The sequence below is a fragment of the Epinephelus lanceolatus genome, chromosome 9, assembly GCF_041903045.1.
Source record: "Epinephelus lanceolatus isolate andai-2023 chromosome 9, ASM4190304v1, whole genome shotgun sequence".
In the NCBI taxonomy this organism is placed as follows: Eukaryota; Metazoa; Chordata; class Actinopteri; order Perciformes; family Serranidae; genus Epinephelus; species Epinephelus lanceolatus.
In genome coordinates, this window is record NC_135742.1 from 27,916,473 (window position 1) to 27,932,580 (window position 16,108).

The following is a 16,108-nucleotide window of genomic DNA, read 5'->3' on the forward strand; positions in this document are numbered from 1 at the left end:
GTTGTAGCACGTATGGTTGATTTGTTATGAATTTTCAAAGTTTTGAACTTTAGACGCTTGCTGTAGACGCTTGCCAATAGTCCATCAGGACTATTGGCTTGAGTTTACAGCTGAGGACATCTGGCACGAGACTGGACCTTTGTGCAAAGTTTGGTGAGTTTTCACCCATGAGAAGTATGATTTCCTCGGAAGAAGAAAGAAAGAAGAAGAAGAAGAAGAAGAAGAATACCTAGGATTACAATAGTGTCCTAGCAGCTTAGCTGCCTGGACCCTAATTAAAGTATGAGTCCTAAGGTTCAAGACCAACAATAAATATTGTGAAAGCTACATGATTTCTTTGCAAAAACAAAAACAAAGAAAATAACCCGCTTTTTTCCTCTCATCAGGCATGTGGATGTGGTATGGAAGGGTGTGGGATGCCATGTCATTTTCAGGGTGCTGTGTGCTGTCAATTAAATGTGGTGCCCTCTCATTAGTATAAACACTACCAGCAGGGGAGACGGGGTGTCAGCTCTAGGACCGGTGCACAAAAATGTCCATTAAAAGCACATATAACAGAAGCAGAGAAGTACTGGTTTCAAATGCACAGCTGACAAAGCCGCAGGTTTACATGTACGACACAAATGTTCTTTCCTTCTGGGAGCGTTTTGTCCAAACACAGATCTGCTCATTATTGTTAAAACGAAGGAGAGATTAAATGAACCTACCTAACAACACCTGGGCCTCTCCCAAAAAAACAGTAAAACAGCCTTTGGTTTTCTGTTGTAAACAGACTCTTCCTGCTGGGAAGTTTCCGTGCCACGGGCAATGCCATGTTCTCTGGAAGCCTCATCATCGTCATCATCAACTTAACATATCTGTGATTACTGCATACCTACAGACTGTCCAAAGAAATTACTATAAATGGTTCTTTTGCCAGTAAACGTTATCTTTTCCCCCTCACTCAGGATTATGTTAAAACTAGGGGAATGGGCTGGCTGATGTACAATAAACACTGACAAACATAAGCTTCAGATAAAACGTCATGTTACGATGTAGCCACAAAAACACTGCAAGTCAATTGTATACATATTCCATTTTATTAGCTAGTTCACAGTATAAAAATACTTCGTTTTAGTTAAAAAACTAACACCATTTAGTGCAAATTAGTGGTCTAACAGGTTGCCACATGCAAATACAACAAGTCAGCCATAGACAAAATAATCTCCACTCAAAAGCTGGCTCATTTCCTTTTAACTATAGAAAACAATCTTCACTTTGAACTTTTAAGGATGGAGGAAACAAATGTGAAAGTGGTTGAGCGGTATTAAGGTACTATGGTGTACCAGGTTATTTAGAGATCCCGACAGCATATTTTTCAGTACCATCCAAAATACAGACGCTCCGCTTTCCATTAAACTCGGTGTATGTAGTGCACAGCACGCGCCAACAGAGGTCAGTCTCTTCTGGTAGAACAGGCAGCCGAGCTGACAGACATGGCAGCTGCAAGTGGTGGGGATAACATTATGGGACTGTGAATAGCCGCAAAAGCAGAGAGAGACCATGGGGGAAACAAGCATATTTTTACACCTAACTCAGTGAATTATGGGTTTATTTCCACCAAACTAAAGTTGGTGATCACTGGAACGGTAGACTAACTAAATAGATGACTAGCAAGACTAATTAAGGCAGTTTTGGTGAGGTTTCTTTTGTTTCTGTTGAGTTTGAATGACGTGTGTTTTACAGGGCGATTGAGCCAAGGATAGTCTTAGTTTGGTGAAAGAGAGAAAATTAAATTCAGAAGGTGTACAGTGGCATTTCTCTGCTCAATAAGGGAAACAGGTGTAACAATATAATTTACTTGACATTTTGTGGTAGGTGGCACCGCACACTTCAATGTTAGAAGCACTCTCAATATTAACAATTTAAATTCATTAATGTTGATGTAGTGTCAGTATCAACGCAAAGTGCATTACAGTACCGTATTATACTGCGTCAGACTACTGACATAACCTATGTCAACTAGGTTAAGATTTTCTCCTGAAATCTTATTATTATTATTTAGTACAAGCTAAATAATACTGAATTATGTTATGAAAACAACCTCCATCAGTCTTTTTTGCAACTCAACACAACAAAGTTGCAACACAAGTGTAATCATATTTTCCTAAAATAGCCTATTAACCAGGACTGTACCAAAGGTCATTACAACATTCTGGAGTTACTGAAAATGTTTGGACCACATGAAACAATCTTGCACACTCTAATCTATCTTTATTTCTGTACAGAAATACCTGGTTTAAACAGAATGAATAGCATGCAAAAATAAAAGAATAGAAAAACGCCACGCAGCTTATTGGTTTAGAATTTGAATGTCAGTGTTATGAAGAAAACTTCAAAGCCTCACCTATTCGGCACAGCCCTACTGTTAATCCTAATATTAAGGGTGTGAGTCTCAGTAACCAAGGTGTGTCTTGATATGTTGTTTGGCAACACTGTGTCAAAAATTGCCTGCAGACCTTTTGAACTCTTTAAAATCAAGCAAATTTGTAAAGGGACAGCTGGGCCGATTCCACAGCAAACCAGTGTCCGAAATCAAACTGGAACAAGAGGGTCACATCTTCAAACAGTTTAGGCCTAAGCAAACAAAGATTAGTTTAAGTGTTTATCCAACTAGAAGCCTAAGCTATTGCTTACTCTGTTGAATCTTTGAACTGTACTTATAGTAAGCCTACAAACAATGCAATGGTGAATGCTGAAACATTAATTTTACAATCCTTTCATCCAACAAGCAATCCCTCAAATCTCAAACGTCAAAGGTCAAACACCAAATATCAGATCTCAGTGTTTTTGAGGACTCATACCGATCCATGAACTTTTCCTTTTATGAAACAGTCTAGAGTACAACAATAGCTTGCTTAGTAGAATTTTGGCACCAATAGCCTTTCAGACATATGCAGAAGATAACATACATAACTTTGTACAACAAACCATGTGTTCTCGCACAAACACACCCGTGTCCAAACATATTTCAACAGCACAACCTTCAGGCCTCGTACAGCGGGGTAACAGTGCCATCCTTCCACTCAATCAGGATTGCTCCTCGCTGTAAAGTCGGGGAGGAGTGTGGGAGGCGCATGGCGTGCTCTGTCAGTGGGGCTCTTTCACTGGGCACTGGGGAGCCGGGAACACTCACCTCTGGCTTCGGAGTGTATGACTTCAGAACACACACCACCTTCTTTCTTCTGGCAGAGCAAGACAGAACAAGACAGACAGTGGGTGGAGGTACAGCATGTTGCTTTGCATCAGAGCTCTTTGAAATGTTTAGCCCCAGATGTGTCCTATTTTTGGTTTTCAGACACAGCACTGTCTCTTCATCCAATTATGTTCTTTATTTTAATTGAGTTTGTTTTTTTGTGGTTTGGTTGTGGTTATTTGATGTGGATCCCCAACATGTACAACGTGTGTGTCTATTCAGTATCCCTTTGTCTGCCTATTGTTATGTTTTATGTGTTTGTGTTTCAATTGATTCATTACACTGAAATGACAAAGGTTTTCAAATACACATGTCACATTACCAGAGACTAGAGTGATGTCTTAAAATTGCTTACATCTTCAGAATAAGACTCAAAAATCTCAAATGTATCATTAAACACAAAAAACAAGACACTCCTAGTTTTAGAGAAGCTGCTACTAGTAAAACGTTGCGTATTTTGCCATATAAATGATAACAAAATGATAATATATTCATGTTTGTCAGCTAATAAATCAATGCACTTATGTTTTCAATGGTAAATCTATACAAATGTGTTTAGCACTCACCTATTGGTGTAAACATTGAGAATAAGAATCACAGTCCCCAGGACCAGAGCCAAAGAGCTCAGTACCAACATGGTTATCTTCCAGCCCATCCCTACACACATGTACACATGCACAAGCAACACATCATTGATTTTCGACGGCCATGTTTGAACTCATATTTACCTCTGTCTGAGTTATGACTCTTTATGATGCATTTGTATATTGTCTGTCAAGACTGTGAACCTGCAGATAAAAGCCCATTGAAACTCTTTCACAAACATTGCAACACACCCACCATAAACTTTGCTCTCAGTTTTGCATTCATTCATCGCCACCTAGTGGTGGAAAAGTAACTACAGCTATACTGAACAGGGAGGACTTCCACACAGCTGCTATGTCAGCCTACAGAAAGTATTGTGGAGTCAATATTTCCACTGGTAAAATTTTACATACAAAGGATACATTCAATGTGATGATAGTTGACTGAAATTACCATAGTCCATACTGAAGAAAATCATGGTGGGATCTGCAGGGGATTTGGTGCTCAGGGATGAAAGAGGAGCATCCATTCCATGATATGTTTCTGTAACCTCAGCGGCCATTATACCTTCAACTGGAAGTGGAGAAATAAGAAACAAGTCAAAAACAACTCAACCAAAAGCAATAACCAAAACTGAACATCACAGATTTGACTTCTCTGCCCTTTTGATAAAGCAAGCAACAGCTGTGTTTGTCCGTCTTCAGCAGTGAGACAGAAAACACCTCATGCAGGACCAGCCCAATGTAAAAGACAACATGAATCAACACTGCAGTGATGCTGTGTCATGGAGCAGTTGGCTGCCTTCCAGGAAGAGGAAAATATTGATTGGAAAATGCACTTGACTGAATTGGATTCTCGGGCTAAAAGCAGGCATGTTGTAATGCAATCTGCAGGCCACAGCAGAACACATCATGATATAACTGATATTGGATATGACAAGCATACAGTATGTGCTTTTTGAATGTTTCAGCCCCAAAAACTATGGTTTGCACGTTTAATTTTAAATCCAATCATTGTACGAAATAGTGAGTTTCACTGTGGGCTTCAAAACGTCCTTGACTGAGGTATTCTCATCACTTGCTGTTTGCACACTTTGTCTTGCATATCTGTGGATGTTTCACATGAACTGGAGGAAGGATTCAAAGAACTCAAAACATTAAATCAGTTGCTGAACAGCAACTTTTTCAACTGAAGAGCAATTATCAAATGAATTTGTTTCACGATGGCCATGTTTACGTGTTTATGATATGGTTTTGATTTTTAATTTCTGACAACATAGCTTGTCTAATGTTTTTTAGTGTTAATGCTTAGATGTCGGCTGGTCATTGAACCCACCTTTGAGGAGAGTTTTAATAATGGTCACTGCTTCCAACTGCAGGACAACAAAGCAATAATCTACTGTTATTTATTTTTTCTAATAATGCACTGTAACATTAACAAAAATAAACAAATAATAAAGAACAACATGATGCACTATTTTATAAAAAGGATTACACCTGGTAGTCACTCCCAAATCTGCAAATAAACATTTAAAATGCACAGACATGCCTTGTCCAGAGAGTGGCAAACATTCTAAAAAAATGATTTTATATATGATTTTAAAAAAGAAAGGTTAGCAATGATGTCATGTGTGTACATTGCTGCTGATAGATGTCGTAATTAAAGGAGGTTTAAACTAGACAAAGACACTGATGAGTCCTTTAAGAAACTTTATGTTGATTTCGTTAGATTCACATACTGTAGTAAGACAATATTTAGTAAGCTTCTAATGGTGAGATACTTTTAGTTCCTTACATGGTTCAGCCTGTCTGCGTATATCGGCAACAGTACTTGGAAAAACTCCAGGCTCCAACATCTTCCCCAGATTGTGGTGAGGTTGGTGTTGGTGATGTTTGTTGTCTCTCCCATTGCACAGTGTCTGGTTGTCAAGAGCCCGCCACCTGCTGCCAGGCTTGTAAAAATGGTAACCAAAAGAACATTAGACATTTAACAGACTCACTTTAACTAAGTGAGACTATTCTACAGATGTTATGTCACATGAAGAAGGACCTTTTCTTAAAACTTACTTAAAATATTTTTACCTGCTTATGTTCCCTCGAAAGGAAGACCAAAGTGGATTCTTGTGTAGCACTCAGGTGCAGACCCCTCCCTGTCAAAGTGAGGTGACCTTTCTTGGAACAGGACCATGCTTGGCCACTTGCCTCACTGCCCATATCCATCGCTGCCACTCCGGCACCAGTCTCCTCACTTTCAGCCTGAGAGAGGCAGGGCTGCATGTGGACACCTTCGTACTGCTCTCCTGGTGCCGTCAGACACTCCTTGGTGTGGTGATTTCTGAGAGCATGGCTCTCTGGGTGCCAACGCCATTCCTGTAAGGCCAAATGTGGGCTGCAATCACCTAGAGATACTCTTCTCCCTGAAGTTCCTTCCTGCACCTGCAGACATTTTCCAAGCAGCTTGTTCTGGATCTTGAAGCCAGGTGCCTCTGCAAAGGGACATAGAAAAAATAATAATTATAATTGACCATGCTTGAATCATTTTTACAAACCTCTCAGCCATTGTTGTTATTTATGGAGGAAGCAAAGTATAAAGATATAAACAAAATTAAGTTGTGTTTTAAACTCAAATTTATGAAAAAATCATGCAAGTCAGAAGAGTATGGCTTAATTTATAATATTGCAATATTTTAAAAGTTAACACATAATAGTCACCAAAGAGTAAAAGTGGGATAAGATAGTGGTGAGTTTGCAATGTGTACAAATGGCTGTTTCTTAGATACTGGAGAAATATTGGAGTCTGAGGGAAATGTAAAGCCAGATTCCCTTTAAGAAATGCTCATTTTAACTTTCTTTGCTTCTTGACAAACACGTGCCATAAAATATAACTCCAAATGTTTGACTAATTAGTGTCTGGTAATATTTAGCTCCATTCGGCGTACAACTGAAGAAGAAAATAGTTATTTATCTTTATCGAAACACAATTTTTGTTCAATGTGTTTGTGTAACGTTTGCGTAAACTCCGCGTTATGCGCAGCGTTGGCTAACTAACCAAAATTATCATGATGAAATATTAATGGGACATAGTTAACTAACTTCAGCTTAGACTTGAGACTGTCTTTCGCCTAACTTTAAGATACGACGAACAGTACTGCAACTATTTGTACAGCTTGTGCAGAAACACTGACATTTTCTTGGCTTCGAGAAACGCTGCGTTCTCAATTTTGACACCGAGCATCTGCAATAAAAGCTGCAGTTATATTTGCCAACCAGCTGCAACAACTTTATCTTTCTTACCTTGGAAAATGACGAAGACAAGCAAGTAGACACACGGGAGCCTTCTTCCCATGGCGATGGCGATGACAGGCGCAGACTGTTTGGAGTCTCCCGTGACAATACAGCCTGTTTCTATTCAGTGGCAAGTGCAAGTGGGTGGGAATAAAACGTTATGCAGCCTCTCTCTGTGCATCCATCACTTGGATAGATGAATGGTGGACCCATGCATTCCTCCTCATAACTCTTCAGGGGGGTATGCATAATCCCCAAAGTGTGGCTTCAAACCAGTTTCTTAATATTATGGATAACTCTGGTTGTTTTCTATTACTACTTCTACACCAGTGTTGGTTTGTTTACTGTTTGCTGTTTTGTCTTTTATTACTCTGTTTTCCAACACACCTCAGACACACTGTGGCAGGCAAGAAAATGTGTTTACAACCAGTGTGTGCTACAACTCCATGGACTACCAATTAGATTTAAAGAGCATAAATCTGTTATAAGGAGAAAACAGTGCTCCGAGCTGAATAGGACTGTCCACTCGTTACTGTGAGGAATGGGACAGCTTTTGGGGCCTGCGTGGTCACATGATGTTTTTCTCTGTCATGATGCACCACAAAGCATGTGAAAGGCCTGGATCAAAATAAACATTCAGTGGACTTCATTATTCAAACTTTATCTTCAAACAGCATTCAGTTTTATTTCAATATTAAACACAGTTCCCTTGCTGCATGCAACTCTTACAGTAACTTTTCTGTAAAGCACCAAAAGCCATACTCCTTGGTTTGCACCTTGATCAATTTAAAGCTTGCATATAGAGCAGGAGTGTCAAACATATGGGCCGGGGGCCAGAACTGGCCTACCAAAGGGTCCAATCCAGCCCTCTAGATGACTGTGCACACCTGATGTTGATGCACATGAGAAGGCTTAGGCCCTAAACACACAGGACACATTTGAGCAGTTGGGGGCGTCATTTTGTAATTGATTTGAATGAGAATGAAGCTTTTTGCTTGCTTTGCTTTTGCATCTCTGCATTCTAAGCACCTGGCAGTTTTGCCAGAGCACTCTGAACTAGAACTGAAAAAACTTCAATTCAGAGCAGAAAACGCCCCATGTCATCTCCACCTTTTCCCCATTGTCCAATCTGATGATTCCAGAGGCGGGCCTTCTGTGGTTGTCATGACAACAAGTTTAAAGCTGTTAAAAAATGGAGGAGAAACTGGTGGTAGCGGTTGCTGGAAACACGGAGCTATACAGCCTGACGATAGACAGCAGGTTGTCAAACTGCCCCTGCCCCGAGTCGTCCTCAAATATATGTTTTGCAGCCTGCAAACATGGCCTGTGTGATCAGGGCCTACAAGGTTTCAGCAACAGCTAAATAATGAGTAGATACTTCATGTAAAATGCTGCCTCAGAGGCTTTTCCATCCCGACCAGAACACAGATTTCTGAAATAACAATGAATACTTACTGTGGTCATATTTTAAGATATTGAACATTGTGCAAAATATTGTCAACCAGCAGCATCAGTACAAAAGAATCTGTATCAGACCTCTATCTTAAAACAATAGGGGTGGAGCCCTGCTGCTGAGGCACTGACATAACTTCAGATTGTAAATGGTTTGTAAGGCAGGGGAAGACTTAACCTGCTTCTTCAACAGCTTCCAATTAAGTGGGAAATTCTGAAAATGATGCACATGTAATGAAAGTGAGTAGAAGACTGAGTGAATGTGGAAAATCTGAGACATACTGTTGAATTTGCACATAATTTTTAGAGGATATTGCAGACTGTTCATTATTTCTTTTGTAAATGGATGAACACTTTCAGAATCTTTACACTGAAAAGGGAAACATTCGAAGGGTTTGTTATTCATGGGTTAATATGCGATGGTGTCAATGGTCTGACCCACTTGAGATCAAACTCAAACTAGTTTGACACCCCTGATATAGAGGAAAAGCTGAGTTTAAAGGCATTGCCATGAATGAGCAAACATCTTTAATGAATATAAGGAACCAAATGAAAACATAATTTCAGTATACTAAACCTAACAATTTTCCACTCTACAGTGAAATGAATAAGGGGCACAAACATGTCATTTTTCATCTATAGTATAACTGTTAAAAAGTTATAAACATTAGTACAAACACAGAACACAGTTTCACATTTGTTAATACTTTTGTTAAAGCAGAGGTGGAGCAGTAGGGGCTTGATGAAGATGAAGCTGCAGTTGAGAAAGTATATGGAGCAGCCTGTTGTGGACACTGATTATTACAGTTGCTTATAACTACAGAAGTATTGTATATTGTTGGTAAATATTGTAGGCTATATTTTGTTGCAACACTCTGAGCTGCTTTAACAGTAAAATTTCCCACCGTGACTGTATTTATTTACGTTTATGTTTGTTAATAATTCCTGTTTATTTAACTATATATTTGTAAATACTATTGTTTAAATTTCTTATTTAAACAATTTATGTTACAGGAGCACCTGTAACATAAATAATTTTTCCTCGGGGATCAATAAAGTATTTCTGATTCTGATTCTGAATCTGATACAATGCTCTACTTAACTATCTATCTCTTGCATGTTGAGTGGGATCTGGTGCCGGGTATCCATAAGCACCTGAGCCAGGGGATATAGGACAAGGTCACATAGGGACGGCAGGGGGAGGGAAGTAGCTGTAACCTGGGGCTCCAGCACCCCATGCTGAGTAAGGCTCCGCAGCCTCATCAGGCTGAAGGGAGGCCATGCTAGAAGGAACGATGCCCAGTGGAAACACCACCTCTGGGTCGAAGGCAAAACTGATGTCCAAATACACCTGTGAAACACACACATTTCAAGAAGTAAAATCTGTCTACTAATAAGGGACAGGTTCAGCTAATCAAGGTGGTGCAAACAATCAGGCAGGCAAAAGGACAGGAAGTGAATTTATCTGTAACGAGACAACGGGTGAGTATACGAAACAAAATAGTAATGACCAAGAACTCAAAACGAGAAAATATAACCTTTACCAGCAGACAGGACATAACACAGAGATGATTTGAATCAGACTAACATTTATGAAACTATCACGTTGATCGTGCAGTCTGATAAAGGTAATGTAAGACAATAATCATCCGTGTTACAATTACTTAAGTGCCAATATTTGCATTTACTTCAGTTCTGAGTTGATGTAACGTCACAATAACATTATTACGTACCTTGAGGTAATGTTCAACTGAGATATGTTCACAGTTATGGAGAGCGTAGAGGACATCAGGAGGAATCTCCATTTGGCAGGTCACAGTTCTCTCTGACTTCTCTGTGATAACCTCTCCGATCATTTTGCACAGACATTGGTCATCAGTTTGAGTGGAGCCACTGGCATGGTACACTACCTTCTGATTTAAACTGAATTTGGGCTTCATTTCTTTGGAAGAGGAGTTGCTGATTTGGGCAACAATAGATATTGTGTCACCTATCAAAAAAAAAAAATCATTACATCTAAATATACTCTTTTTCTTCTAGAATAATGTCACCATACAGGGAAAATATTATATTTAACACAAAGGCCTATACATACAATCTAAGTGATGTACAAACTTGTACTGCAGGCATTAATTTCATCATCTTCCTATATAATGATGAAAACTCTGTGTGTGTGTGTGTGTCTGTTCCGCATTTTTCTCCTCACTGACTTGGTCAATCCATGTGAAATTTGGCACAGTGGTAGAGGGTCATGGGAGGATGCGAATGAAGCAATATTACATCAATTGGCCAAAGGGGGGCGCTATAGCAACCGATTTAAAATTGCAAACTTTAAATGGGAATATCTCATGCCCCCTATGTCATAGAGACATGAAACTTTGCACAGAGATTCCTCTCCTCATGAGGAACAAATGTGCCTCAAGAACCCATAAATTATGGTTATATACATTTTCCGCCATTTTGAATTTTTTGAAAAACACATAAAATCGATCTCTTCCTAGGAAGTTTGACCGATCTGCATGAAACTCGGTGAACATAATCTAGGGACCGATATCTAAAGTTCCCTCTTGGCAAAAGGTGGAAAACTTACTAAAACTGAGCTTCTATAAGGCAATGAATATTGCGGAGGGCGTGGCTCATCACATAAAGGTGTATAACATCTCAAGGGTTTCACCGATCACCACGCAACTTTGTAGGCATATGACCACACATAATCTGAGGGGACCCCTCCATTATTGACCCCATCAAACAAAATGGGGGCGCTAGAGAGCTAATTTCTTATCTAGGCCTAATCGCCTTATGGATTTTTACTAAACTTGATAGATATGTAGAACAGGACGCCTCAAGGTGACTGGAGAAATTTAACTCTAATTGGCAACTGGGTGGTGCTATAACAACAGAAAAATGCTTAACCATTTGATGCACAACATGGGTCTAAAGTGACCCGACTGAGTTTTTATGTTCTATATCTTTGCAATACATTAATTTCATCATTCAGTATTCCAGGTTTTCCTCAATTAACTTGATCATTATACATCCTTATTTTATGTTTTCCTTTCTTACTTTTTGAATAAAAACCCTTTTTGTATCACTACCCTTCTAATGCACAACATGGGTCTAAAATGACCCATATCCATTTTCTATGTTATTTCATGTATGGCTGAGTGTCTCTATGATATATCTTTGAAATAAATGTATTTTATCATTTATTATTCCAAGTAATCAATAAATATCTTGCTTTTGTTTAGCACAAATCATCATTTCTATTTTTTCCTTTCGTATTTTATGAACAAGCACAGCTTTTGTATTTCTACATCAAGTTTGCACACATGAGCATTTGGCGGGAACCTGTGAAAGTTGTTTGTTTGCAAGTAGGAACATACTTTCCTCGGACAACTATCAGCTCAGCTCAGCACAGCTCCCTTTGCACATCTGATACATGTTAGTCTTGTTTTACAATTGTTCAAACATTACCCTAAGAAAATATTTGATGATAATTGTGAAATATAGTTGTACATTATATTTGATTAGGTTTAGGTTACCTTGAGAGTGAGTACATTACTTGTAAGTAATTACTGTTAGCTAGCTAGCTGTTGACATATTCTATTTTAGTTCTTTATAGTTAGCTAACTATTGTAGTTAGCTAAACTAACTACTTGGCTAAGTAGTTAGTTTAGCTACTACAATAGTTAGCTAAACTAACTACTTAGCCAAGTAGTTAGATAACTAACTTAATAGGATGGTGTCCTCCAGACTTGCTCCGTTTCAACGAAAAAAGCTCCTCTCTTGAATAAACTCTTCTCTTCACAGAAGTATCCATTAGTAGTCGAGAAACATATAATAAAAATTCAGTAAAACTAAGTAAAATTGCAGAGCTACCAGACTTTGCTGCTACTAGTTCTAGTTGAAGCGCATGTTCTAGAATGAACCACCCCCACCCCCCCTTGAAGGTCAAGTTAATTTTATTTAATTTTATTTTCTATATAGCACCAGATCACAACAGAAGTCATTTAAGGTTACCTTTCCTATAGAACATGTCTATAACTTGTCCTTTTATTAAACAAACTCAGTAGCCCTATGTCATTTATCTTATTTACACCATGGCATGTCATTTCTGTCTCTACATAGCCATGTTATCTGTTATCAGAGGTATGTGTATGTGACAAAATGATAAATAAACATGTTGCAAATATTGTATGAGTGTTTGGCCCCACTCACTGCTAAAGTAATTATTTTAAACAAATAATTATTATAGTATTAAGTCATTTAATTTTAAATCACACTTGGACGAATGGGTCATTTTTGATCTGTGTGTAAACTTGATGTAGTAATACAAAAACTATATTTGTTCATAAAGCATGAAAAGAAAAATGGAAATAATGATCTGTTGTAATCAAAAACAAGATATTTAAAGAATACTTGGAATATTCAATCATAAAATAATTTCATTTCAAAAGATAGAGCAAAGAAACACTTAGCCAGCATGAAATAACATGGGAAATGGATATGGGTCGTTTTTGACCCATGTTGTGCATTAGAATGGGTGTGCGTTGTGCATCAAAGGGTTAAAAATGGCTAAAATGTGACTGATCGCTGTGGCTCCCCCTGTGGCCGAATGTTTTTTTTTTTCTTTCTAATTTTTGATATGACTAAGTCATGGTATGGTATGCTGTACTCAATGGGTATGGACTAGTGAGTGTATATTTATAAAAATCAATTAAGCTTGTCCATACGGACTTGGGTTGGGAACTGGAGGGCTGCTAGTTCAAGTCCCTGTGCGGACGAAGTATGGAGGGTCGGCTGGCAGCTGGAGAGGTGCTAGTTTGCCTCCTGGGCACTGCCAAGATGCTCTTGAGCAAGGCACCGAGCCCCCCAACTGCTTAGGGCGCCTGTCCATGGCCTGCCCCATTACTTTGACATCTCTGCATTTAATGCATATATAGGTCCTGTTTGTGCATGTGTGTGTATTTCAGGCCTGTCTGTGTATGACAACAGAGGGAAAAAGTTGAAAATTCTTCCTCTTCTAGAACATTGTATATCTTGTTTTTGTACTGTATTGAAATATAGATCAGAAAGGATTTGGCAATCATTTCTTTTTGTTTTTATTTATGTTTAACACTGGTCCCAACCTTTTGGACTTGGGGTTGTACAATGTACAAAGCTGTAAACATGCATTTTATGTCTCACATTGACACTTGGTTGTGTTCCCTGTGAGCCAGAGTGCCTTTACCTGGAGAGCAGAACTTCCTGTCAACAGTAGCAGACATTTGGACCAATCTTTTGGAGAAAACCCCCGTCTCTTTGTCCACTGAACCAGACTGGGGGCACTAGAACAAATCATACAAACCAGCATTATTTCATATCGGCGTAATACCTCACACAGCTGAAATTCAAAGTTCAGAAGAAATACTGGCATCTTGAAAGGTTTAAGATGGGGATGAGCAATACTTGTATGTCTGTATGCTCTCTAATGATTCTCTAATGGGCCATTAGGTCAGATCAGTAACACCACTCACCTCACTCCCAGCTTCACTCCTTTTAGTGGAAATGGCTCCATTTCCTGTTTATTGAAACAACTGGCTTTCTGTTTGTTATTACATATTACACTTCATATTGTATAATATCTATTACAGAAGGTCCTGTTGCCTGTTTTCTCCATATCATATTTACACTGCTATAATGTTAGAACTTTCTCCACAACAAATTTCATTAAACTTAATTCAGACTCTGAATAAATAAAAGGCAACAATAAAATTAACTCTTTATTGTTGCTTTTCCCTGAACCCCTTTATTTACCTCTGTCTAAGCCAACTGGCTCCTAAGTCGTGTGACTTCTTATCTTAACTATTTTCCCATTATAATATTGAAGTTAATTTGGAAAATGTAAATAACATGTCACTTTCACAACATGTTTCATTGTAGTGTCCCACTTACCATTACCTGGCCAAGATGCAGAAGATTTTTTGAAACAAATTTGAGCTCTTCTTTTACTGTAGTGGGCCACCGCCAGCTCCTGGACATCTTTGCTTCAAGGATATAAACAATTTTACCATGAATCCCCTTGAAGGATGACGGCATGTCCCTGTAAAGCAGAGCCAGTCCGTGAATGCAGTATTATTTGTATTAGCAAACAATGCCATAGTACAAATGCTAGATGCTAGAAATTCTGACTTACCCCTGTGGGATTTGAAGATGAAACGAAAAGCGATGGTCTCCTTTGGGGAGATCAGTACCTGCAAAAAAGTGAGAATGAATGACACTTTCTGTAGAGACTTTACAAATGACAGAGCTGGATTCATGTAAGCTACTTTGTGGTGTGTGCTCAATGAGACTGTGAGGCTCATGTAGTTCTGGGAAGTCAAGCTGTAATGGAAAAATCTATGCAGTTCAGAATGTGTGTGGACATGTACAAGGTATAGACCATAATCTACGATACACAAGTAGATAACATTTATTCATGATGTATTTTAGGTGTTTTAAAAACTATTAGCAGATTATATATTTGTGAAACAGCATATCTAAAGAAATAATGGATTTGATGGACAAGCAGACAGTGTAAACATCCTCAGGTACCCATATTAAAAGCAATATGGGCACAGTATAGCTATAACTTACAAGGTAGGCTGTGTACAGCCATCCTAAAACTAACAGCTAATATTTTAAAATAACAAATTATGTTCAAGTGTTAAGGTAGACAAGTACATCATGCATGTATTTGCCCTACCAGTTTCTGCAATCAGGTACTCTTTGACTTTGAAGTATCTCTCGTGCGCACTGTATGATTTCTTGCTATCCCCAGAGCCACGTGTCCAGTGCACATTCACATCTCCTTTTGCTTTCACCATCAGCCCCTTCACTTTGGTTGCTTCTGTCAGAGTAAAACTGACTGTGCCTGTGATAGTATCTCCTTCAGAAAATGTCCCATCTTCATTTAGATATTCATAGACGAGATGCAGGTCCTTTATGGGAGACATTTTAGATGTATCAGCGCTGTGTTTCCCCCATATGTGGCTACACGGCAAGAGGGATTGGCTTACTAATAGTCCTGACTGATAACTGTTAGCTGCCTCCCACAACTAGGCGCGGCTCTGCTCTGCTCTGAGCTTGAGGTCATTAGAAAACATTCTATTTTTGTTTTGTGTGAGGAGAACAATCCAGATAACACAACAGCAGAATGCACAAAAAAGGCTCTTCAGATTTGCACAAGTTTAAGGGGATTGTTTGGTAAAAACAGTGAGTTAATTGGATCTTATGTGTAAATACTGTACTATTTACAATGTGTTAATATCGAGAAATTTAACTGGTATGAGTGCTGGAGGAGCTTCATCCAGTTGAGACAGAAAGTCTGTGCTCATCATTGGTGCAGAAGGCAGCAGGCTGTATGTAGGAGCAGTTAGGGATATGTGAAAGGGTGGAGGACGGAATGTGTAGATCTCTGGGGGATAGAGAAGTGGTTGAAGTATTGGAGCAGTGGGCAAAGGGTGGAGTACAGATTGATTGGTTATTGAAGCCCCAACTCATGTGTGCTGGATGAACAGGATACACGCCTGGT

General features: G+C 38.9%; 2 protein-coding genes across 2 annotated transcripts; both read right to left on the reverse strand.

Moving 5' to 3' along the window:
- Positions 1-1,060: 1,060 nt before the first annotated feature.
- LOC117252144 (uncharacterized) lies at positions 1,061-7,265 on the reverse strand. The gene is made up of 6 exons (XM_033618846.2): positions 7,114-7,265; positions 5,902-6,305; positions 5,615-5,771; positions 4,274-4,393; positions 3,802-3,892; positions 1,061-3,224 (listed from the first exon to the last, which is right to left on the reverse strand). Exons 1-6 carry the CDS (start codon positions 7,163-7,165, stop codon positions 3,026-3,028), a joined length of 1,023 nt encoding a protein of 340 aa, XP_033474737.2. The 5' UTR covers positions 7,166-7,265; the 3' UTR covers positions 1,061-3,025.
- Positions 7,266-7,817: 552 nt separating this feature from the next.
- On the reverse strand, positions 7,818-15,551 carry LOC117253053 (arrestin domain-containing protein 3-like). Its single transcript, XM_033620391.2, has 6 exons — positions 15,281-15,551; positions 14,732-14,789; positions 14,491-14,638; positions 13,787-13,883; positions 10,290-10,546; positions 7,818-9,907 (listed from the first exon to the last, which is right to left on the reverse strand). Exons 1-6 carry the CDS (start codon positions 15,528-15,530, stop codon positions 9,737-9,739), a joined length of 981 nt encoding a protein of 326 aa, XP_033476282.2. The 5' UTR covers positions 15,531-15,551; the 3' UTR covers positions 7,818-9,736.
- Positions 15,552-16,108: the final 557 nt, after the last annotated feature.